The 24,326-nt window shown below is 45.7% G+C and overlaps 1 protein-coding gene and 1 long non-coding RNA gene across 8 annotated transcripts in view; one reads left to right on the forward strand and one right to left on the reverse strand.

Annotated features, from left to right (window-relative positions):
• The window catches only part of RGS6 (regulator of G protein signaling 6), a 530,176-nt gene that overhangs the window by 89,104 nt on the left and 416,746 nt on the right, over positions 1-24,326 (reverse strand). For 4 of the 7 annotated variants that reach the window (XM_073242183.1, XM_036998060.2, XM_073242186.1 and 1 more), the window contains exons 1-2: positions 4,305-4,539; positions 1,527-1,577 (exon numbers count right to left, since the gene is read on the reverse strand). In XM_073242183.1, coding sequence (XP_073098284.1) covers positions 1,527-1,577; positions 4,305-4,524 — 271 coding nt within the window. In that variant the 5' untranslated portion in view covers positions 4,525-4,539. Of the gene's footprint in view, positions 1-1,526; positions 1,578-4,304; positions 4,540-24,326 lie in introns of those variants that run through there. The other 3 variants (XM_036997960.2, XM_073242184.1, XM_036997925.2) reach the window with 1 other exon arrangement.
• On the forward strand, positions 1,829-2,407 carry LOC118968313 (uncharacterized). Its single transcript, XR_005055945.2, has 3 exons — positions 1,829-1,980; positions 2,066-2,175; positions 2,284-2,407. It is a non-coding gene; the product is annotated as an uncharacterized lncRNA (long non-coding RNA).

Consider the following 24,326-nt stretch of genomic DNA (forward strand, 5'->3'; position numbering starts at 1 on the left):
ACCTTGCTGTCCTCCCAAGGGCACCATGGAATAGACCTTCATAGATATGACCTTTCTCATTTGAGACCTTTCAAAGAAGCTTCTCATATCAGGGTCAGAGGATTCCTGAAGCCTATTCTCCTACCACCAGCTGGCTCAGTGTTCTCAGAATACAACAACTTACTCCTAGTGACAACAATAATAAAATACATGTCAGAGATACAATGATTATTTTAGAAGGGTGAAGGGAACAGTGCTCTTGGAAGGGAAAAGACCACCATGAAGAAAGGTGTTCCTTAGTTCAGCAGCATAATCACAAGAAAAGTTGACTCTAAGTACGTGTAACTAAATTGGTAGAGACTTGCTCAATCCAGTTTTTACAAGTGGACCATCAGAAGTCTAGGCTGCATAAGGGAAACAGTAGGGTGGTGGATTTCAGTTCTTTCCATAAAAGGCTTGGCATTCATAGTTTTCCCCTGTGGATTAAGAACCTTACTAGAATTAAGAATTTTCACTAGTCTTGAGAGCAGCCATTAATCATGATGGTGAAAAAGGCTAGTGTCACTTCCATTAATGACCTGCTTTTCTGGCACTCACATCTCTGGCAACTATATTTAATTGAACTCTATGTAAATTGTATTGATCATAGTCAATGGTATATCAGGAGCATCAGATTAAAATACAGGATCCCAAGTTTATATAGTGATCCCAGCAAGAAATCACAGCTGAAGGTTAGACACCTAGAAAGGGCACTGGAAAAAAATGTTTAGAAAGCATAGCAATTGGAGGCCATTTAATCTGGGGCAAATAGGTTGAATCCCCAGAAAATTAGAATACATTAGTGGATATTTATAAATATGACCTTCAAGCTTCATGAATAGTCAGTTAAGACAGGGAGTGCATAATAAATTTAGAAAAGTATCAACTAACAACAAAGATAATACTTATCTAGAATTTTCATTTCTCTGAAACTCCTCATTTTCTAATTATAGTGTGGAAATAAATTTTACTACTTATTTTTTGGTAGGAGGACAGATTTGGAAACTGTTTTATTGGCCAGAGTTTTGTTGTTGTTTTTGGATAAGGTTTTCCTAATTGAAATGCAGAATTAAAGTTGAAAAAACTCATTCCTTCACTTCTTGCAGAAGCAGAAAACAGAAGGAGTCTTAGCAAATAATTAAACATCTTAATTGTGGATCAGGCAATCTAATTTTAAGAGCTGGCTCTAGAAGGCTGTTCAGTGACAGCACTACAACTTATCTTTAATTGCTGCGGCTAACGAGAATTCATCTCATTTCACACGTTATTGTATTGGGCTCTTTGGCATTCTAAATAGTTGCTCGTTTCCTCAAAGGGAGATTTAAATTTTAGGTAGATATTCCACAGAGAAAATAAATTAATTTTATTTATAAATAAAGTGATTCCACATCTTGGAATTCACATTTACAAGCTCAGTTCTCAGGTGGGTAGGAGGATCTAGTTTGGGACTTGGTTATGGGATGTTTACGATACCATGGGGGATAAAGTCAGGGCTAAGGATCACATACCTGGGTCCTCGATGGAAAGGTTCTTCATAAGCCACTGCACAATGTCAGTACCTGAAATGATAAAACAATTGGAACTGAAAACTTCATGGAGTTCAACCCTGTAGCAGAAGAAACATGTTTTATTTAAGAATCTCTTAATTCCAATTAGCACACACTGGGAGAGTTGGCTAATACTGCCGATTTTCTATCCTAGCCAAACCTTTTCATCCAGCAGTATGCTTCTATAGCTACAATCCCATTCTTTTCCAAAGTGTTCACTTCTGGTGACTCACGTTGATTTCCGGTCCACATTTTTAGGGAGCATCTGTAGGGGACTTCCTGAGTGTGCAGATTTCGATGACTTACTTCCTCAAGGCAGGGCTCGGTGAAGTTCTGGCATACCTGTCCGCAGGACACCTGAGGGAAGATGCCTCTCCAGCTCCCCACCCTAACTGACAAGGTCTGAGCAATACAGGTGAGCTCACAGGTGCCTGAGAAAAATTTTCTACTTGTTTCTGACATGGATGCATCTTAAATAAAAATGTCCGTTTCTTTGGCAGAAACTTCCATGGGCTCACCAAAATGGCTTTCCCTATGCCCTGGGCTAGAGTGAGATAACATTTCCAGGCTCTTCTGCAGTTGGGTGTGGACTGAGTTCTGACAATGGAATGTGAGTGGAAATGACATATGTCACTCCCAAACCCAGACCATAAAACTCCCTTGTGACCCTCCACACCTCTATACCCTTTCGTTCCCCATTTGCTGCTTGAAATGACAGGACTCTAAGAACCCAGGGGAGGAGGAGCCCAACTTGGAAGGAGCCTGGGATCCTGAACAACCATGAAAGTTGATGCCCATTTTGGTTCTGACCTGACTGAAAAATAAAGTTTATTGTGTTACAGCTTCAGACATTTGGGATTTATCTGTTTCGGCATTTAGTATGACCTTAACTGAGATAAAATCTTAGGAGTCAGAAGGGACTTTTTTTTAAATTAACTAATTAATTTATTATTTTCATTTTGGTATCATTCATATACAAGTCCATGAGCAACATTGTGGTTGCTAGATTCACCCCATTATCAAGTCCCCACCACATACCCCATTACAGTCACTGTCCATCAGCATAGTAAGATGCTATAGAATCAGAAGGAACTTTTACAGCTTATCTACTTCTATCTTAGCCAACACAGGAGCCCTATCCACTATACCCAAGAGGTACTCTGATCTCCATTTAGAAAAACTTTAGTACTTAGGAATTCACAAATTCCCCCAGTCAGCCTGTTCCAGTTAACTCATCTTTGATTTCTCTGAACAGAACTTCATCCCCCTCTATATGCCTCTCTTTGGCCTTAGTTTTGCCCTCTGAAGACAGAAAAACAAACCCAGACCTCTTACTCTAGAAGCAGTCCATCAACGCACTATCAGTGTCCCTGAGATTTCCTCTCCAGGTGAAACATGCCTGCGTCCCTCACTGTTTTGGTCATAATTCTTTGAATATGTTCTTTCTGTTTGCCTCCCTTTGAAAATGTGGCACCTAGAACCAGAGTTCTTAGGGCAGCACAGTTGACACGGGAGCAGAGCAGTCCAATTTTCTGGAAGGTTCTGAACTTCTGGTTAATTCACCTTTGTTACTCAGAGATCTCTCTTAAAACCAGTGTTCTTTGAAGGGGGCTCTGTCAGCTCAGGATGGAATGTTTGATGGAAAATAGCCTGAAAAGGGCATCATTTCCAGATGTCTGAGTCCTGCCATGGGTCTGAGGCTTGGTGTGTGGAGAGGGTCTGCTAAGAGCCCTCCCAGGATGGATTCCCCCCGAAAGCCAGGAGAGCCAGCAGAGGGGTTTAATGGGTATTGCCTTGTTCCAGGAACTAAGTTTCTCAGAAATGTGACTGGTCACCAGAAGTGAGACCAGGACAGTTCCGAGTGCCCGGACATTTTGTTCCTCTCCGGCTTTCTGGAAGGCGTGTGAACCCCGCACGGCAAACTGTCAGGGCCGCATCCTACTCTTTCTGTGCTCTGCTGACAGGGCCCCACGTGTTCCCAACATTTCAACCTCAAAAGAAAGACTTCTAAGCTTCTCCCCACTCTTGCTCCTGGATGGCATCTCTGAACTAAACTTTGGATCAAAACCCTCCTATTCATTCACATTCTTTGAGAGAAAGGACTGTATGTCTGTGTGTGCTGGTGTGTGTGTGTGTCCATTTCCTCCAAATTATACAAGTTCAACATTTGTCCTAGGAAAGGAAGAACAAAGCAGAAATCAAATAAGGACTGTAATCCCAAGCTGGGGGTGGGGGAGAGACTCTAACCTGTTTTCCCCTCAAAAGAAAAATAGTTCTCTTTTGTGGGTTGCCTGGAAACGGAGAGGTTTCCCGCATCAGCAACAGCTCTCCCCGGGGCAGGCGGATTATCTTTCTGCTGAGCTTGCTGAACCATTATTTATCACCTGCCAAGATTGATTACTCACCCTGGGACAATGACAGCCCTTCCTTTCCCCTGTTAATTACTGTCATCATTAATATCCATGTCACTAATTAGTATTCGTTCACATTGAAACTCCTTCCTTGCTATCATTACATCCGCTCCCCCCTCCACCCAGCCGGCCTTCAGCCCCATTGTCTGGGTTTTTACCCCTTTTTGGCTTTGTGCGCTCAGTGTCTGGCTTAATTGTTCTCCCCAGGCCCTCAGGCCCCAGTTAGTGTTCACAGAGCAGTAGGACTGCATTTGAGCACTTTTTTGGGAAAGGAGGGAAAGCCACAAATGCCCTTTCCATTTCCGCTAGCACCGCGGGGACCACAGACCTGGGTTTCTTTTCCCCGGTGGAGCCCGCATGACGGTTAGTGTCTTCGTCTGGGGACTGGCGTGACTGTCTTCAAGCCCCGGGGAGGCCGAGCTGCGCCGTGGGCTGTCGTGGGCCCCGCGCTCTGTCTGCAGCGGCTCCAGCCACCGCGGCCTCCCCACGCTGCGGGCACGGCTTGGGGCAGCAGGCACGGCAGTGCCACGGGGCGGGCACAGTCCCATTCTCCCCGGCCTGGGGTGTTCCCCGCCTCCTCACACTCTTCCAGGAATGTGGCAGGAAGGAAACGGTTACATGCTTAGCTCCAGGAACAAGGAAGGGAAATCTGTCCTAATAGTATGTCCTTTAAGAGACTGACAATTACTGCACTATAGAATCAGGCAACAATAGTCCAAATCACCGTCAGGAGGAAGCAGTTTTCTTCTCTCTTGTCTTTCCTTTCTTCCTCTGTTCACTTAGTCCTTCCTGTTCTAAGATGAATTTGATGCAGATTATTTTTCTATCCACAATTGTTGCCTTTTGTTACCACTATTGGATTCTGGTTCTGGTTCTTTTCTTAGTCAAGCTGCCCTGCCAAGGACTTAAAGCCAACATAAGAACATTAGGAACAAATGCAGGATATCCATCCTTTATTTCCAAAGGTCCTGAAATGCTTGGCTGAAAGTTTTCTTTCTGAGGTTATTTTATCAACTATATTGCAGGGATATCCATGAAATATGAAAGAGGGCACCGGAAACACTTCTCCACAGCAGGAGTGGCTTGTTAGTATGTTTCTATATGCAGTATGCTTGTTCTTATCTTTGTTACATGTTTGTATTTCAATTATATCTTTTATGTATAATTATGCTTATTGGAAGGGTGTTTGGACACAAATGTGAAAGTTCTGCAGTAGGGATTGAATAAATTAATTATGGCTCATCTATACAATAAATCTCATTGAACACCTGCTATATTAAACAAAGCATATCGAGAATGGTGTATATCATAAAATGACATTTTTATAATAGAATATGTGTATTTATTTTTGTGTTCAATTAATGACATATGTATAGTACATACAAGTATGGAGAAGAAAGGTTCTGGAAATACCTTTAAATTGTTAACTTTAGGTTCTCTTGGGGAGAAAGGAGGATCAAATCATGGCAGATTTCTATTCTTTATGTTTTGTTATTATTTGGAGTTCATAGAACATTAATATACTGCTTATGCACTGAGAAAAGTACTTTTCATTTCAAAGAGAGAGGGGAGAATTGGCCCGTGAGATGAAAGTGGAGAGAGTATGGAGAATCAGGTTGCAGACACAACCTGGAGAGGGCACGGGAACTTCGAACAGCCTCCTCCTGCCCCAGGCCTGGGCACTTTCTGCTTCCCAGGGAAAGGGCAGAGGAGTGAAGGCAGGCCTCCACAGCTATCTTCTTCCTGTGGAGGGTAGAGTGGGAGGTTCACTCATGGGCCTTAAGCTGGTCCCTCTCTCTGCCACCTGGCCGGCCCCAGAGCCTCGGTGTGGCCTTTTGTGGACTCTAATGGGGCCACTCACCACGGTCCTGGACTAAGGAGGACCACCTGCACACCTCCCCCATGGTTGCTAACTTACTTACTCACACAGAGTGAGACCTGGTGACTTCCCAGTTGTTCTAACTGTAGATGAGTATAAACTGGATTTGAGTAAGATCCTTCAGTATTCTAGCGAGATCTCTTTCTGGTTTAGGGGAGACCCTTATGATGAAAGGGCTCTATTCTGAGCTTTATCTTCAGGTGTGTCAAGCTCCTCCAAAGTTTTAGGGACATCTGGAGCTTCCTCCCAAATAAGTCAGAATGCCAGGAGATTCTACTATGAAACCCTTCTCCTGTTCTTCCCAAAGTATTGTAATAATCTGAGCCCATATTAGATTATGCAAACTTGCTAAAAGCCTGGTTCCAGTCACTTGCAAATTTCAAGTTACCTGAAACTTGGAATCTTATATATCTGACTTATCAGTCCTCACAGTGAAAAACACTTTCATTTGAGGAAACTGTGACTGGAACCCAGCACAAGATGAGGTGGTGTCTGCAGTGAGTGAGCTCATGGTACCCCTCAGTCAAAGTGTGGCTCAGACCCCACTGGATTCTCTCACACCTGCCAGGTCTCTTCTGCGCCTATGCATGGGGAGGGCAGCTGATGCCACCTTGTCACGTAGATGTCACATGCAAGCCAATGTTCATGAAGGGAGATTGGTATTCCCGAATGCCCATTGCATATCAGGCCACAGAAGACACTTGACCGTGTTTTCACAAAACATCTTGACAATAATTAGGTAAAATATAATAACTATTATACCCATTTCAAAGATTAGGCCCAGAGAGGCTTAATAGTAGTACCTATTAGAACCAAGTTTGGAATAGAGGCAATCTCATGCCAAATATTATTTCCACTATACCATTCTACCCCTCTTAATCTCTGAATAACTTTCCAAATAGTATATAGAAGAATGATTGGAGAAGTGATATTCTGTACTCATTTCTTTTCCTGAAGCAGAGATATTAATTTAATGATAATAATAATTACTACTATTATTAGCTGTTGAGCTAAAAATTTAATAAGCACTTTCTATACTGCACATTTGGGAATGATCCTATATAATAATCCTATGATGTAAATAGATTCCTAGTATCTCCATTTTGCAGGTGGACTGAAGGACTCTCCAAATAGGGCAGTCTTTGCAGTTTTAGATCTTTTATGCCTTAGTTTAAAAAAAATACAATTAAAAAAATGCAACAGTTAGCTAGCAGAAAAAGCTTACCTCATGAGAAATGTTAAACTGGGCTAAGAAGGTGTGCACAATGGATGGCTGGCAGTAAGACAGAAGGAAATACAGGTGGAAGAACGGGTGTGATGAAAAGTCTCATGGCATTTTTGAGGACTATTGTTTGGTCCATGGGCTTGAGTTTTTCCAAGGAAAAGTATGACAAATATAACAGGTATGTGCTTACTTACCAAGCATATGAAGCAATAAAGCGTAGTGTTTATGAAGTCAGACACACCTGAGTTCAACTCATGCTCTGGCACTCACAGACTGTGACCCTGGGCAGGTCCCTTAACTAGCACCTACCTCAAACTCCACTTCTTCGTGGGTCAACTGGGGGAAATACTGCCTACCTAGAAGATAAAATAAGATCACATATACAAACCCTGGCCCATGGATTTGCTGAAATGGGCAGTTTTTTTATCAGGGCCTCTACCTGTGCCTGTGCCTTCATCTCCTCATATGAAAATGAGGACAATTATAGGACCTGACATATAGGCGCTGAGGGACAAAGGAAATGCTGTATGTGCAGTGCTGGCACGCTGCCTGCTACAGAATAAGCATTAATGCACAGCAGCTACTGCTGGAATATGTGTTTCAGGGGCCTTGTGTTGGAGCCAAACACCTAATCAAGTCATCTGCATGGCTGGGGGAAACAGCTTGGAATTCTTGAGTTATTTGGTGCTTTTTCATTTTAGGCCTTAGAGAATTTCAAACTGTCTTCTGATGCTTCTAGGAGGGAATCGGCTGATGGATAGCTTGGTGGAGAGAAGAGGAAAATGAAGGAGTTGCAGTAGGCAAACTTTAGGAGCCTGCCAGGGCTTCATTGAGGGAGTGTGACCCCTGCCTGGCAGCTTTTCTGGCCCTGCTCCTCCGGATGTAGATTTCTTGGAAGGGAGGATGGAAAGCAAAACTGGTGGTCCCCCACCCCCAACTCTCCCCCGACCCCCACCCCATAATGCAGGTGTACATAACAAAGTGAGCATCATTCTGGTTCTGTGTGCTCTGATCCCTGATCATCTCTACCTTCTCTTCTCCCTCCCTTCTCTCCTCTTCTGCCACGTGGATGACCTCACCTCCCAGAATGCACCACGCTCCATCCCATTGCAGGACCTTTGCATATGCTGTTCCCTGGGCTGTAACCTCTCCCCTGTGTCCACTCCGCCTCTAGCTGACTCCTGCATGTCCTCTGGGCCTAACTGCCTCGGGAAAGTGTTCACTGCTCCCCAAACCAGGTCAGGGTCCTTTGGCTTTTCACTTGCAGATAATGGGGTCCCTCCTCTTTGGAGCACTTATCTCTTTTTGCAATTAGACATCCACAATGTGATTGTTTGATTAGCATCTGGCTTCCCCTCTCTATTAGTTTCTGGGGGTTACTATTAGTTTTCACACAAACTGAGTGCCTTACACCACAGAAATTTATTGTCTCATAGCTCTACAGGCCAGAAGTCTGAGATCAAGGTGTCATGAGGTTGGTTCAGCTAAGCGCAGTGAGGGAGACTCCATTCATGCCTTTCCCCTTGCTTAGGGCGGTTGCTGGCAGTCTTTGGTGTTCCTTGGCTTGTAGAAACATCACCCAGATCTCTGCTTCCACTTCACCTGGCATTCTCCCCATGTGCACGCCTCTGTGCCCAATTTCCCCTTTTTATAAGGATACAGTCACATTGTATTAAGGACCACCCTCACTAGTTCATCTTGACTAATTACATCTGCAATGACCCTATGTCTCAATAAGGCCACATTCTGAGGTATTGAAGGTTGGAACTTCAACATATGAATTTTTGGGAAAGCACAGTTCAACATATAACACTCGCTAAATTGTAGCTCTGAGAAAGCTGGGCTCTGTTACACAGTTCTAACCAACCAAGGACCTGGCATGGAATTGCAGTTTAATAAATGCTTATGGATCAGTAGTTACATTCAAATATACATCATATAATACATACAATTCATATGTACATATTCACTACATTTTAAAAGTTTCAATTTTTTGTGGCCCATGAAAACATCGTCACAAGTCAGCTCCACCCTTGCATGTGCATTTTGCAACCACTGCTTTAGATGAAAAGTTTGGGTTTTTTGATTATCAACATTGTTATCTTTCAAGAGTCACATCTTTTTTTGTAAAAAGAAATCTCAACAAATGAATGCTTTAAAAATTATTTGTCAGCAGTTCAAAGCCATCTCCTTTTCTTGTGCAAGCTGGCTGTCACCTGATGGACAGTCAGGAGAAGGAAAGGGAAAGCTCAGCTCTCTTTGGGGCTCACAGACTCCACCTGCTTCTCACCTCCACCTGTCCCTGCTGCTTGCTCCACTAGCTTCCGGACTGCAGTTCAAAACAACTTCTGATGCACTTTGATTCAGTGTATGATTCTCCCTTCTTAATTGGTAGGCTTCTGCACAGTCTGACTTAGTTTTGAGCAAGCTGGAGGAATTAATCCAGACACATCAAATATAATTTTGAAACCAGTGATACCCGAGCACCATGGCCTACCTAGTTCTAAACCAGGGTCTGCCAGGGCCACCTCCCTGGGGTTTTCCACTACGCCAGGCACATCAGTTTGTTGGCTTCCATGGGCCTGTGGCAACCACACCCCTCAGGGACCCAAGGCCCACACAGCAGGAAAGATACAGGAAAGACCAGCTCAGGGAGACTCCTGGTGAGCCTTCTCCCCTCCAGTCCCAGCCTGGCCTGCTCACACCCTGCGCTTCCTCTTTCTCTGAAATTTAAAGCTTCCCTGTGCGTTATGAAATGTCATAGGGGGCAGGAAACCAAGAGAGGTTATTACCAACTCATAAATCAATCTGGAGACACTGAGGGTTGTGGCGAGGTGTCTGAGATGCGCCCCCCCCACCCCCGTTTATCTCACCCAAGCCCCACGATTGATTCACAACCTCATAACCCTCCTGCGTCCGAATCCCAAGTCTTATATCTAATCGTCAGCAGCCGAGTACATGATTTGCAAGAGGATGTGGACAACGGCAGACATGGGGGTGGAGGAGAGATTAGTTTTGTCAATCAAAAGCGTCCAGGGCGAGGTGGAGAGTGCTTGGATTTAGCTCAACAATCAGTTTATTAAGAGGGAAGGCTGATTGTAGCTACCTTGATTGGGCCTCCGGGCAGGGGAATGGATGATTGTGGCCCTGTGGGTGTGGCCTCTGTACCCCGAGGGTGGCTGCCATTGATGACTGCCTTCCCCTCAATACAAAGACAGATATGAAAAACAAGCAGATGTGTGGCTTTGGGGGAGAAGTGAGTTAATGCCAGGCGTCCAGTGGCACCCATCAGATAGCATTATAAATGTTCTGAGGGCTGCTGAATGTCCCGGGAGGGCTGGAGGGGACTCAGTAGCTGGAAGGCATCAGGGGCTTTATTGGCTTCCAGTGCGTCTAATGGTCATCTCCTTTGTGCAAATTTGAATCTGAAACTTGGTTCATGAACACTTTATATTTAAATTAACATGTGGGCCAAGGCTTTCTTGAGGGAAGCAGGAGAGAGTCAAGAGCTGCCACGCTTCCACAGCATGCTGTAAGGCTTAAGGTCTGCAAGTATGCTGAGCATGCGCCATCATCCTGGAATGGGCGAGGCGTGCACAGCCAGGTTTCAGGCAGAGTCCGGGACACACGGGGGCTTGGGCAAAGATTTTACTGGCGTTTCAGTTATTTGAGCTCAGACCCCCGGAGCCTTTGTCAGAGAAGAAGCTCTAGCTAGGTGGAACGAATTAAGCCTCTGTCACCAGGGCACACCTGGGTTCAAGTCCTGGCTCTGTGGTGTAGCACATCACCTTGGATAATTTATGCAATCACTTGGAGGCCCAGTTTACCCACCTGCAAGATGGGGCCATCAGAGCACCTACCTCAGATTCTGAGTATTGAAATGGGGAAATGGAGAAAGACACTGAGTGGCACACCATCCATCACTTTTCTCCTGCAGCCAGTACACACACCCTCCATCTGCCCACACTGGAATCGGGAGCTGATCTCCTGGGCAAAGATTCCCTAACTTGGAATCATGCCCTTTCCCCCATCCTTCCCAGGCCTAGGTTGCTTGTTCTGGCATGGCTCTTTCAAGTTCCCCACCTCATTTGGAGAGAGGAGCCCACCGTCTGGGGTCTATCAGTAGAAGATTTACTTTTAGATCAATGTCCAGTTTTTAAGGCAAAACATCAGGAGACTCACAAGGTACTCTGAGGTCTCTCCCTCTCTACCCAGCGGCAGCACAAGGCATCTCCCGCAGGAACAGGCAGGAGGCGCGGCCTGGGTGTGAATCTGCGTTCCTCCTCCCACCAGCTCTGTGACCTTAGGGATGTGTTTTGCCCTTTCTCAGCTTTAGTTCCTACAAAATATGATAAAATCAAGTCTGAGTGGGTAGACATGAGGACAATAGCTTGTAAAAGGTTCAGCCCTGTGTCCTCCAGCATATAGCAAATGATCAGGTAGGACTGACTTTATCATTATTATTACTGCTGTTATCATGACTGCAACATTTCACTCATTTACCTGCAGTGATGAATAAGATGGCTCTGTCTTTAAACAAAAAGTGTGCTGTAAGGGCTCTGACTGGAGAACGTGTGGGGTGCATTGGGGCCACAGATGGGAGTGTGTAATTCCAGCTGACTGAGCATCAGGAAAAGGTTCACAGAGAAGGAGGTGCTGAGGAGGATCAGAGGGAAACAGAGGATGCGGCGTCCACGACTCCAAGATGTGAATCCGCGTTCCTCCTCCCACCAGCTCTGCGACCTTAGGAATGTGTTTTGCCCTTTCTAAGCTTTAGTTCCTACAAGATATGATAACATCAAGTATGAGTGGGTAGACATGAGGACAATAACTTGTAAAACGTTCAGCCCTGTGTCCTCCAGTGCATAGCAAATGATCTGGAGCAACCACACTAAAGGCATCATGTGACATCTGACGTTTACACTGAGGTCAAGGGGGGCAGAACAGCAGGTCCCTGTGAGAGGGGAGAGAGTCCCAGAAGGGCAGAAGTCACCAGGACTCTCCAGCAGAGCACTGTGTGCAAGGCACTGAGCCAGACACCAGGGGCTGAGATTCAGGCAGGACTCAGGAAGAGAACCAGGCTTAAGAGCTAAAGAGAAATGATGGCAGAGTTGCTGAGGAACGACCGCACGTTTTCCCAGCATTAGGTAGCCGGCCTTCCCCTCCATCCCTCTTCTCAGCCTGGGCCTCATGGCCGCTGCCAGCATGGCTGTGAACCCTGCCTGCAGTGAGCCTCAGGCAGGTGATGAACTGGTGGGTCAGGCTGCAGCCCTGAAACCCAGCTGCCTTCACTGAGGCCCCATTAAAGCCAGAAGGCTCTCTGCAGGATGGGGGCACCCCCATTGATTCCCCAACTCCCCATCTTTCAGGGTAGGGCCTTCCCCTTTGGGCTTCTCTGGGTCCACTGCCTTCTTGCTTCCCTAGTACCCCTGCCCCTTGATCCCATCTGGATTGACAGCCCTGAATGCCAAGGGCAGAGAGCTGGGCTGTCTGCGGGTGGAAATTGACAATGACCAGCCAGAAGCAGTGGCAGGAGTGACAGGAGCTGGTCAGAGACCCATGTGTCCTGACCTACTGAGGGCGGGCGAGGGCTCCTGGTAGCCAGGAGGCAGCAGGATGCTGCTCATTGCTCGGGGGCACCTACCACACTGCCCCCCTCTTCCTCCTCAAGTCCCTGACTCCTTTCCTTCTTCTGTACTTAGATAAGGGATCAGGGCCTGGCTCTGCAGAGCTCGAGAGAAAAATGGAGCCAGCCACTTGAGACCGAGGGGGGCTTTGAGTCTACAATTCAGATCATCACACCTGCCTTTTTTGCAGGCCAGGTTCTCAGATGAATAATATGGCCACATGTAGGGGGGCCCTGAGGGGAGGGGGGAGAATCCCTGAGGCCTGCAGGGCTGCTTCCTCTTCTCCACCTGCTGAGTCTCTCAGTCCAGCTCTCCCTCACCTCCTGATAGACAGGCTGCCCTCCCCACCCCCACTGCTCACCATGGGCCCAGAGACTGCCTGTCCCGTCAGCACAGATTCTGCATGCACAGCCGTCCATGGCCCTCCACACCCATGCCGAGGCAGAGCCACACCCTCAAGCTCACATACACTCACATTCACACCCACTCCATACACACCTGCAACATACAACCTCGCATACACACACAACGCTCACACACACACTCTCACACACTCACAATACCCTCACACACACACTCACTCATATTTCATAGACATCTAATTGTTTCTGTAATATGTCCCTTACTCTAAAATCCTGAAAAATGACAAAGAGAAGCTTAGGCCCAGGACAAATTTTGAGGAAAGAACTGCTTTTATCTGTCAGAAACCTAAGTAATACTGAGCATAGGCCAAATCTCAATGATCTGAGGGGGAGAGAGAGACAGAGAAAAAGAGAGAGAGACAGAGAGCAGCCATCCAAATGTAGGTGTCAAATGGGCCACTGGACATAATCTGCATTCTTGAGGGAGAGCAGGCTGGGGCTACTATCTGAGAACCACTGTGTGTAGGAACACATCTCGAACAGTGAGGCTGGACAAGTCACACAAGGAGAAAATGTAGATGAAAGGAGAGGCGCTGGAACCAAGCCCTGGCCTTGGATGTGGCACAGCTGGCGGGAGACCCAAGTCAGTCCTCGATCTGGAGCGCCTTCCACCACCCTGAATGCCTGGACTTCTCATTTCTGTGACTTATCCTGCGAGCACGGCTCTCCATTGCCTCCCTCAGGAGACGGCAAGAAAAATGAGCTCAAACATTGGACCCTCTGCCAGGCCCTCCTGGAACCTGCTGTTCGTACCATCTCCCTTTTCCTGCTCATGTCTCCGTTCAGGGAAAAAATCAACTTACCACAATTTATAGCCCCTGACGGCTCTGCCCAGTGACCAAGCCAACGGGACATCTAAGGAATTTGTGTCCTCTTCTGATTTATGGCAAGTTTAAACTTGTTCTCTGCCTTTTCTATCATTAAATTACAGCAGACTCCCTGAAAACATCTTGTGCGACTCTGGAGATGGCTTGCGCCAAGCAGTGCCCTGCTGTGGGAACTCGGCTTTGGAGCAGACACAGCCACTCAGCCTGTGAGGCAGCGTCAAGCTCCAGATCCACCCATGTTAGAAGACTCTGGAGTGGAAGGGTGGAAGGTCATCAGGAGCCAGACATCCTTCTGACGGACGGTCCTCATTTCCTACCGATCATCTCCAGATAGAGAGAAACTGGCTTTTGTTCAGATGATGCTGAGAATATTCCCAAAGGAGAAACCCTGTAACTAGGAACAGGACAGAGTAAATACAAAACCCATCTGAGTGTGTTCTTTCCAGTCCCATTTCCTCATCATCGCCCATGCCCCAAGCGCTGGCTACTTCCACAGTGGATTCGATTTGGGGCAGTTAATATTAAAGATAATGCTACAATTAATAGAGAGAATACAACTGGAGCCAAATAATGAATGGGGAGAGAGCTGTATATGGAAGCCCTAGTAGAGCATAGTTCCCCTAAGTGATCACAGATTTTAGCTTATGAGTCCTGGAAACAATAAAACAAAACAAGAAGGTCTGTTGCACTCATTTCTTGGCCTATTTCTCCACCTGTGCATATAGGGGTCCTTAAGGACAGAGTCCCCTCCCACCCCCACCCCGCCTCCACCCCCAGCTCAGCCTCCCTGACTCACTGCAGAGGGCATATTACAGATTTTCAATAAACATCTGATGAATATTTTAAGGAATGTTGGCTAAAATCAATGATTTGCATTTGAGTGTAGCTTATAACTATGCTGTTTTTTCTTCTAGATGTTCATTTTGATGAAGTTGATACTTCTTAGGGTTACTTCTGAATCTTGATAGTAAAACAGGCCAGATCCTCACTGTGGAAAGTTTTCTTGCTTTTTGCTACTGCAGATTATCTATGTTTGTTAAAGAAGAAGGGGTCAACACATGGACTTATTTCCAGTTATTCAGGACTAGAACTTGATCTGTCAGTAGCTCATTCCTGCACACTCTGATTATCCTGGTGAAATTGTAGTCCAGTATGGTCAGGGCTCTAAAAGAATGTTAAAAGCCCAGATTAATAATGAAGTTGTATGGTTTAGCTGACAAGCAGACCTAAAAGCTGGTGTCTGATCAATACATGATAAAAACACTGTCCATTTTCCTAAAACACTTTCTTAGCAATGGCCATATCCATGCTGACGGGGGTGTGGAGGGGGGTGTAGATTGAGTAACCCAGACTTGGAGTTTATTAAGAAAAGAGTTGTGTGAAAGGGACTGGGGAGGATGGGTGGGAAGGGAGGGATAAGGGGGAAATTGGGGCATTAGGATTAGCACACATAATGTGGGCAGGGGGGACATGGGAAAGGCAGTATATACAGAGAAGACAAATAATGATTCTATAGCATCTTACTATGCTGATGGACAGTGACTGTAATGGGGTATGTGGGGGAGACTTGATAATAGGGAGAGTCTAGTAACCATAATGTTGTTCAAGTAATTGTACATTAACAATACCAAAAAAAATGTCCAGAATACTAAAAAAAAAAAAAAAAAAGAGTTGCATATAGTTTTGAAGGATTGCGATTAGGTTTAGCTGCACATTCCAGAAAAATGAAAAAACCCATTAACAGTAGCTTAAACAAGATACAATACACCCAGTATATTTGGTAAATGAAGTCTGGAGGTGGCTCCATGGGGTCCTCAGAAATCCATGCTGTAATGTTTCTCTTCCCCTCTTAGGGCTTGGCTTCCACCCCCAAGGTCACTTTATGGTTCAAAATGTCTGATGCAGCAGAGACAAAACCCCAGTTCCAGGCATGAGGAGGAAGGACAAACAGAAGAGCTAAAGATTGTCTTTCCCAGTTGAGACATCTCCCTAAGGCACTTTGTCTGAAGTCGCATACTCACACATTGTGACGCATGGAATAATGGCCTCCTAAAGATGTCTATGTCCTAAAATCCCCAGGACTGTAAATATCTATTTTATACGGCAAAAGGGACTTTGCAGATGCAATTAAATTAAGGCCCTCAAGATGGAGAGATTATTTTGGATTATCAGGTAGGACAAATGCAGTCACAAGGGTCTTTATAAGAGAGAATTAGAAGTGTCAGAGAGAGAAGATGTGATGACAAGCAGAGTAGGGGTATGTGTGTGAGAGAGAGGGACGTGGGGAGGGGGGAGGAAGGGAGATGTGGGGAGGGAAGTGGGGTGGGGAGCAGCGCTAGCTAGCTGCTGGCTTTGAAGATAGAGGAAAGGACCATGAACCAAGGAATGCAGGCAACTTCTAGAAGCTGGAAAAAGCAAGGAAACCAATTCTGCCTTAGAGTCTCCAGGGGAATGTAGTTCTGCCATGACCTTGATTTTAGCCCTGTAACACCCATTTCAGACTTCTGATTTCCAGGATTATAATTAATTTGTATTGCATTGTTGTAAGCCACTAAATTTGTGGTAATTTGTTGTAGCTACAATAGGAAAGTAATACACATATATTTGGCCAGAACTCAGTCAATGGCCACACTTAGCTATAAGAGAAGTTAGGAAATAGTCTATAATTCTGGGCAACAGTGTGCTTCAGCCAAAAATGGGGAAGAAAAGGAGGGAAGAAAAAAATGCATGCTTGGGTCAGTGACAGCAGACTGCCAGGGAGGGCTAATGGCTACTGCAATGGAAAGGTCCCTACATCTAGGATAGCAGGGAAGTGTTTTCAAAGCAGAACTGGCAACACTTAGAATCCATATTGAGGAAATAAACCTGAGAAGGTACCGTAAAAAGCTTCAGAAGCATTGTGGCAACAGATTCAAAAAGGATTCAAGCAATTCTTTTGGCAGAACATTTTCTTTAATGCCTATTTTAGCTGAAAGTTACTAATCAGATAGGCTGTGGCATGTAGGACTGTCTGAGCCCAGCTGTGAAGTCTGTAGTCTAAAATGGGGCTTTGAACTGGAGAGAAATAACTCACTCAGTTATCAGTAAGACTTTTGGTCTCCAAAATTTCTCCTGGTAAAGACAGGCTATGAGTAATATAGCTCAAAATCTACTCTCTCTCTTTGTGCTAGCTGGATGCAAGGGCTGCTGCAGAAATTGCAGAAGCATCAAAAAGCACTTGTAAAAAATACTTGGTACATCCTAGGTGCTCAATAGATCTGTTTTTTGAATGAATGAAGGAGTGATTGAGCAAGTTAGTGAACATGTGAACTTAATGGGCTTGAGGATTGTTTCATCCACTCATTCAACATGAGAGCCTTCTATGTCCTAGGATTAAGTTAACTGCGGGGTACAAAACACAATACAATTTTGTTCTTATGCTCAAGGGGCTCCCAACCTCAGGGGAAGATGGACAGGTAAGCAAACAACTGTCCTTCAGAGAAGTGAGTGCTCTGGTAGATTTCCAGGAAAATGGGAGTATGGAAAAGGGCACCCACATCACACCCACCAGGAACACTTTGCTGGAGGAGCAGTGCTTGAACTGAACCTGAAAGAACACCTTGGAATTAGCTAGGAAAGGGGATGGCATTTCAGGATGAGAGAGAAGCATATTAAAAGCCACAGAATCATGGGACACCATATCAGCAAACATTTATATTGTGCTTACTAGATGCCAGGCACTATTCCAAGCACTTTACATGTATTAACTCATTTATACGCATACAAACCTGAGGAAGCAGGGGCTGTCATTATCCCCATTTTGCAGATGAAGAAAGTGAGGCAGAGAGAGGTTCCCGAGTCATTGCTTAGAGTCAATCACTTTGTGTGATTCCAGGGAAGGGTTGATGAGCAGTGCGGGTGCAATCAGGAGGCAAACAAAGCCAGAACTTGGAAGCTAGAGGCGATCATTTTATACAAGCTTCCTCTAAATCCCACTTAAGATGTTCTCTTGCCTACAAGACTTGTATAGGCAGGCTTTCCTTGGCTTCCTGGACTAGCCTTACCAAACCAAGAAACATGGCAGCTGCCTAGGAAAGGGAAGTTATTTCTAGTTTTAACCTAGGATCTGTTCATAAGCATTACTGGGGATGGGTCATCGGAAAACAGGCAGAGTGTGGTAAGTTCTTTGCATCACAGAAACCACCTACCATATCTGACTCAGTCTCAACCTTATAAAACAGCTCCTTTGGCAGTCAAGCTATGTGTGGTCAAGCGGCAAGTGCACAGTGAAATAAAAGAATGAGACAATCACTTATAACCTAAAACTTCCATTATATCAGATGGTGATCACCGGGGACTGATTATTCATCGTCCTGCTCAGAATGGTGAAAGACCCTCCCTTTCTAGAGTGACATACTGGCTGCCGGTATGTTAGGTTGCAATTCTAGGATGTGGCTAAATATTTCCTTTGCATCAAGTGGCTATTCCTGGAAGTATGGTCCTGGGGTCACAGAAAGTTTAAGCAAACAGTGACCAGAACCCCAGCAGAGGTCGCACCTAGCTTATTTCCCAGGGTCACAGCTCTCACTCATCGGCCCTCCATGGAAGCAGAGGTGCTTTCACCAGGGTGAGATGACTCTTGTTCTGTTCTGTCCACCTGGGAAGGTGGGGTGGACAGGAACAAGGACCCAGGGGGATTATCAGGGATGCACTGTAAAGTCACTGTACTAAGGAAGGAATAGTGTTTTCGGACACAGACTAATACAGATCGGGCTTCTGACAGCCATCTGGTTAAGGCAAATGATGCCAGGTCTCCTTTTCACTAGCTTTACTCCTGGATGTCTTATCTTCTCCACTGTTTTTTTTCCTTATGCACTGTAGCCACGAAAGTAGCTCAGAGCTGCCCATTGCTTGGGACATGTCTTCGCCCCAGGAAGGTATGAAGACATTACTCTGGTGAGAGGAGAAAGGGCTTCTGTCCTTGAAAACTCTGGCTTCTGAATCAAAGTCTGGCCGGGGCACATCTGATTACATTCTTTGTCCTGGCTGTCCCTGGAGTTGGGCAAGAGAATATGTAGCATTTCCATCTTCCATAGCTGGGAGTGGTCTCTGTCCCCAGCGACACTAATAGCTGGGAATTTTATAATTAAAGTAAAGCAATCAGATGCCGATGAGACAAAACAAATGACAAATGTCCTCTGTGCTTTCTCTTTCCCAAAGCTCAGAACAAGAAAATCCCCAGGCCAAGGTCAGGGTTAGGTTTTCAGGGAAGGAAAGCAGAAAGATTTCTCGGACTGCCATTTGGAGAAGCAGGCAGACGTTTGCCTACACAGCCGTCCTTACACCTATGACTTGGTGGCCTGGCAGTGAGTGACAGGAACTTTGGAAGGTGATACTATGGAATTCAAAGAGCTAAAACAAAGCTCTTTATAATACTATACAGTACGTAAGAAATGTCACATTGGGAATGCTAGACTACAGAGAGATTAATTCGGACTGAAGCAAAGTGAAGCTTCTGCTCTCAAGGAGTTTGTAGTCTTTTCGGGGAGGTATAGTAACTTGTGCCACATTTCTTAACCCAAGTATCTTGACTATATTAAGAGCCGAATTAATTACAAAGAATACAGATGCCAATTGCTTAGCAAGTCATTCATGCTGCCCCATGACATGACCTCACTCCACCTCTGCAGCTTCATACACCACGTCAGCCCCTGACTAGACACTGCTAGTTCTTCAGTGGATCTGGGATTTCTTGCCCTCAAGCCTTTGTTCTCGTGGCTCCCTCCACTTGGAATGCCCAGCGCCCACATCCCATAGAGGACATCAAGGGGGATTTCTTCAATGACTACCATTTCCATGAAAGACCCTATCCCACAGAACCCCTCTCCAGATTCTGGGTTGTCCTAGCAAGGGCACATGAATGTTACTTTTTTGTTGTCTTGTAATGATTACACAGAGCAGGCTGCTCACCCAGGATGCAAAGCGAGAAGAGAGCTCCAGGATTGCTAAGGCCACATTCAAGAGCAAACCAGAGTCAGAACAGATAATGCAAAACTACAGAAAATGGAGAAATACAGAAAACAGTGATAAAAACCAGAGCAGAAGGTCATAGACAAACCAGCATTCAGGAGTCAAGGATCAAATAGAAATGGGAGGGACAGATACAATAATCAAGCCTAGCAAGAATTCAGGGGAGTAGAGCTGCTTAAATCCCGATGGAGGGAGGAGGTGATATAAATTAAAAATTCAGAATCATGGTAACAACAGTCTCTCCAGCCCAGCGCCTTCTTGTACCTTCTCTCACACAGTGGAGAAGCAATGGTATTGAACATAAAGGGCAAAAACAACTTGGTGATGGTTAATACTGCAGGTTTGGGGGCCCCATCCTCAGAAGGCATGTGATAAGCCCTGAAACCTGCATTTTTCTCACAATCCCTGGGGTGACTCTGGAGCAGATGGTTCACAGTCCCTTCTGAAGATTTTAGCTCCTGCAAAGAGCAGGCACTTTCTCTTCATGAAAATCCTAACACCTGGCTTTGTTGTTTCCATTCTTTCCAACTGGACTGCAAGACCCTAACACACATGGGCTTTCTCCCCTAATTCCTTTCTACAGTACCCAGTAGCAATATGTAGGCTAAGTGCTGAATACATGTTTGTGGCATGCACGACGCAACACTTGTATACACAGCATTCAAGCTGTCACTAGGGCTTCTCCCTGATAATCAGGTAGAAGAGAATGACTAGCAGAGTGAGAATTAAGCAGGGCAGAACAAAGAACCGGGGTCTTTTGATTGGATACTATTTTCTGGGACCTGCAGACTGTAGACACTAGCTCCTGTAAGGGTTTAAAGCTGTGGTTCTTGTCCTAGAAAGAATACCCATGAGTAAGCAGCATATGGGGAGACAAGATGAAACAAATGAGGTAGAAGATCACAGAGTAAGTGACTCTACCTCACAAAGATGCTTAATCACACACTCACACTCTGGCCAGCAAAAAAACAAAAAACAAACAAAGCACCCCCCTCAAAATAAAAAACTCCTAGCCTTCAGAGTGATTTGAGAAAGTGATGATGGCAGTTTTGCAGGTGCCAGACCCATGCTGGGGCTGAGAGGGAAGGGCTGTGTACCTCAGAGGGGGGGGGTGTAGTTTTGCTGAGTAAGGGGTAGGGTGTCCCAGCCGGAGGCTGTGCTTGGGGTGCACACACCAAGGTCTGTGCAGAAAACTCAAGTGAGCCCGTGCCTTTGCTGTCTTTCCCACCCCTGCCTGCTGATGAGGATTCCGGTCTGACCCCGTCAGAATATGAACCGGGAAGACAGCAGAAGGGAAAAAACAGACACAAGCTTAAGGAACGACTGGAAGGGTTTTAGGTTTTGTTTAGGGTGGAAATGGTGGAGAAGAGATGGTACAGAAGAGCCAGCGCATGTGAGAGGAGAATATGGGAGAAGGGAAAAGGCTACTTTAAAGAAATGTTGTCTAGGTCCTTGGATCCCCTTCATGAAGTTTTAGAATTATATGTATTTTGGATTTTCTTTAGGTTGCATGGACATTTGCCTTTTAACACTGCTCTAATCTTTCTTAATTCTTATTATGGGTTGTGTAACCCATATGGACAAGGCCTCTGTGGGCTACCTGTGCCCCATGCCTCTGTGTACACCAAGAAGCAAGATGAGCACATGGTAACACCATCTCTAAAAACACACATCCGAGTCCCGATAACTGTCCTCTAATGCCCCACCACCCTCATCTCCAGTCTCTCTCTCAGGGCCAGCTTCCACCTCCCTCTCATCCTGAGCCATTCCTGTATTCTCCTTTACACACTTCTCCAAACTCCTCAGCAGGAACAGGCTGATTTTCAAAAACCAGCCAGTAACCCCAACAGAAGGTTTTAACCAATCACTGACTCCCTTTCATTTCTCAAGGATGTACCTGGGGCCTTCAATGCCACTCATGAAGTTAAGAGAGCCTAATTTAAACCACGCAGGGTGGTGTTTCTCAAAGTGTGGTCCCAGCAGCTTCTGTATCACCTGGGAACTTGTTAGAAATGCACATTCTCAGGCCCACCCGAGTCTTGTGGAATCAAACTCCAGAAGTGGGGCCCAGCCACCTGCATTTGAAAAAACCCTAGTCAAGTTGGCCACCAGTGATCTAGGACAAAGTTTGGAAAGAGTGGACTCCTTTTTACCAATACCAATACCATCCTTATTTCTAAGGGGCTGAAAGTGGCACACGCTTTTCCCATCAGGTTTTCCACTTTCAAATCAGAGATAAGATCTGTTTCCTACTTGCTGCAGTAAGCATGCACTTCAAAGGCTACATGGACTTTAATTGGCAGCTCCAGGAGCCATCATAACAGGACAACAGGAAATACTTGACCATGGAGAGGGAACTCTGCAGGGAATGTCTGCACACCCCAGTAATGGATTGATCCAGCCAGAGCTGAGGATGTTCAAGCGGCCAGACCTCTACTACCCAACATGTGGTGAGGGCCTGGGAGCTAACAAATACTGCTAGAGTTCTCTTGGAAACACTGCAACTCCAGGTGAGGTTGAATCCTCCAGAGAGAAACAATCCTCCCATTTTTCCATTTATCCATCCATCCCACAAATATGAATATGAGAGAGTACCTGTAGCTTGAGCTTTTAGAATGTCAAGTCCAGCTAATTCCCCTGCATCTTTAGTCAGGGGGTAAATCCAAGCCCCATTATTTCTGTCTCTCTCCATGCTGCCTTGAGCTTCCCCTTCCCTTAGCATCCCCCATGCACACATTTGGAACATCAGTTCTTTGGCTCCATTGGTGAAAAAAGTCCCTAGGTAGCCTTTACCTAAGCTCAGGAGGATCCCTTTACCTCTTGGTCTTTACTCACTGCCCTTTGCCCTTGTGCCACTGCCCGCATTCTACCATCTGATTTTAGGTGAAGAGGGAAAGCAGATGTTGGCCTTGCTCTCGGCTGCCTTTCATGATGTTTCTTCTTTTCCTCTTGTAAAAATTTCTCATTATTGGAGGTGTGTATGTTCTATGAGGTTCCTCTCTACTCCTCTTCTGGCCTGTCATTTCTGTTTTTGTTAACGCCTCCTCATTCATGAAGACTTGGCGCCTGGATCACAATCTTCTGCAGCCCAAATCCTGCCCTTATCCTGGTGCCATCATTATCCATGTGGAGGATGCACTGAATATATTGGCTTCTCAGTTCCCTGACCTCTACTTCATAACCTTCAAACTCAAACATCTTACTTTTCCTATCAGTAAATTGCCTGGAGATTCCAGGAGGAGTCAGAACTGAGTAGGGTATCTGGAGTTTTGCAATAGGGCACCAGAATTTTGAAATTACAATAGAATGATGTTTAAAGGTAGTACAAAAACATAAACATTTAGATTCTCTTAGGAAATGGCACCTCCTCCAAATAAATTCCAACGCTCCAGCCAAGTGGGAGAAGGGGACATCATTTTAATGAATTCCGGGACTCTTAACAAGGCATATGAAAGGTCAAGTTGATGCCCCCAGCCTCTCCCTGGACCTCTGCACATGCTGCTCCTTTGCTCACCACTCATGGCCTGCCTATCTCCAACTCCTCCTTTAGGGCCCTGCTCAGATGTTACTGCCCACACCCACTCCCCCATAAGGAAAGATGGCTGCGCCAGACTGCATACACCTGGAGAAAAGAATAAACCTCACAGAACAGGGTACCAACACCACTCCCCTGTGACCCCCAACATTGCTCCAGGGGCTGAGCAGCTCCAGAGAGTAGAGTCCCACAGCCCACACATATGCATCTCTATCAAACTGCTTGTCATGCTGAACTGCTGTTGCCTGTCCAGGTATCTGTTCCTCTCACAATACGTAAGCCACCTGTAAAAATGCATTGCATCTTTCCCATCTCTAAGTTCCCCTCACCGAGCTAAGTGTCCACCACACAGTAACTACTCACTAAATATGAGTGCAATAAATGGACCTTTACAACCCATAAAGACCAGCTGCCTGACAGCACAAAGATGGACTCCTGCCCCATTTCCATACCAGATTCGTGGTCCTTGCCATCTCAGCTAAAGGCAACTGTATCCTTATAGCTGCTCAGCCCCCAACTTCAGAGTGACACTCGAATCCTCTCTTCCTCTCACACTTCACATTCAATCTGTCAGGAAATCTGTTCAACTCTACCTTCCAAACATGGAATATGTCCCAGACCCAGTGCTTCTCACCACCTCCACTGCTCCTGCCCAGGGCTGGGCCACCAACTTCCTCCCTGACGCCTAACTGGTCTCCCTGCTTACATTCTTGCCTTTCTATGGTGGGTTCTCCACGTGGCAGATAGAGCCTTTACAAATGCCGGTTAAGTCAAATCTGCTCAAAGTCCTTACAGTGGCTCACTCGACTCCACATCAACTGGCATC

This window comes from Manis javanica, chromosome 8, assembly GCF_040802235.1.
Source record: "Manis javanica isolate MJ-LG chromosome 8, MJ_LKY, whole genome shotgun sequence".
Classification (NCBI taxonomy): Eukaryota; Metazoa; Chordata; class Mammalia; order Pholidota; family Manidae; genus Manis; species Manis javanica.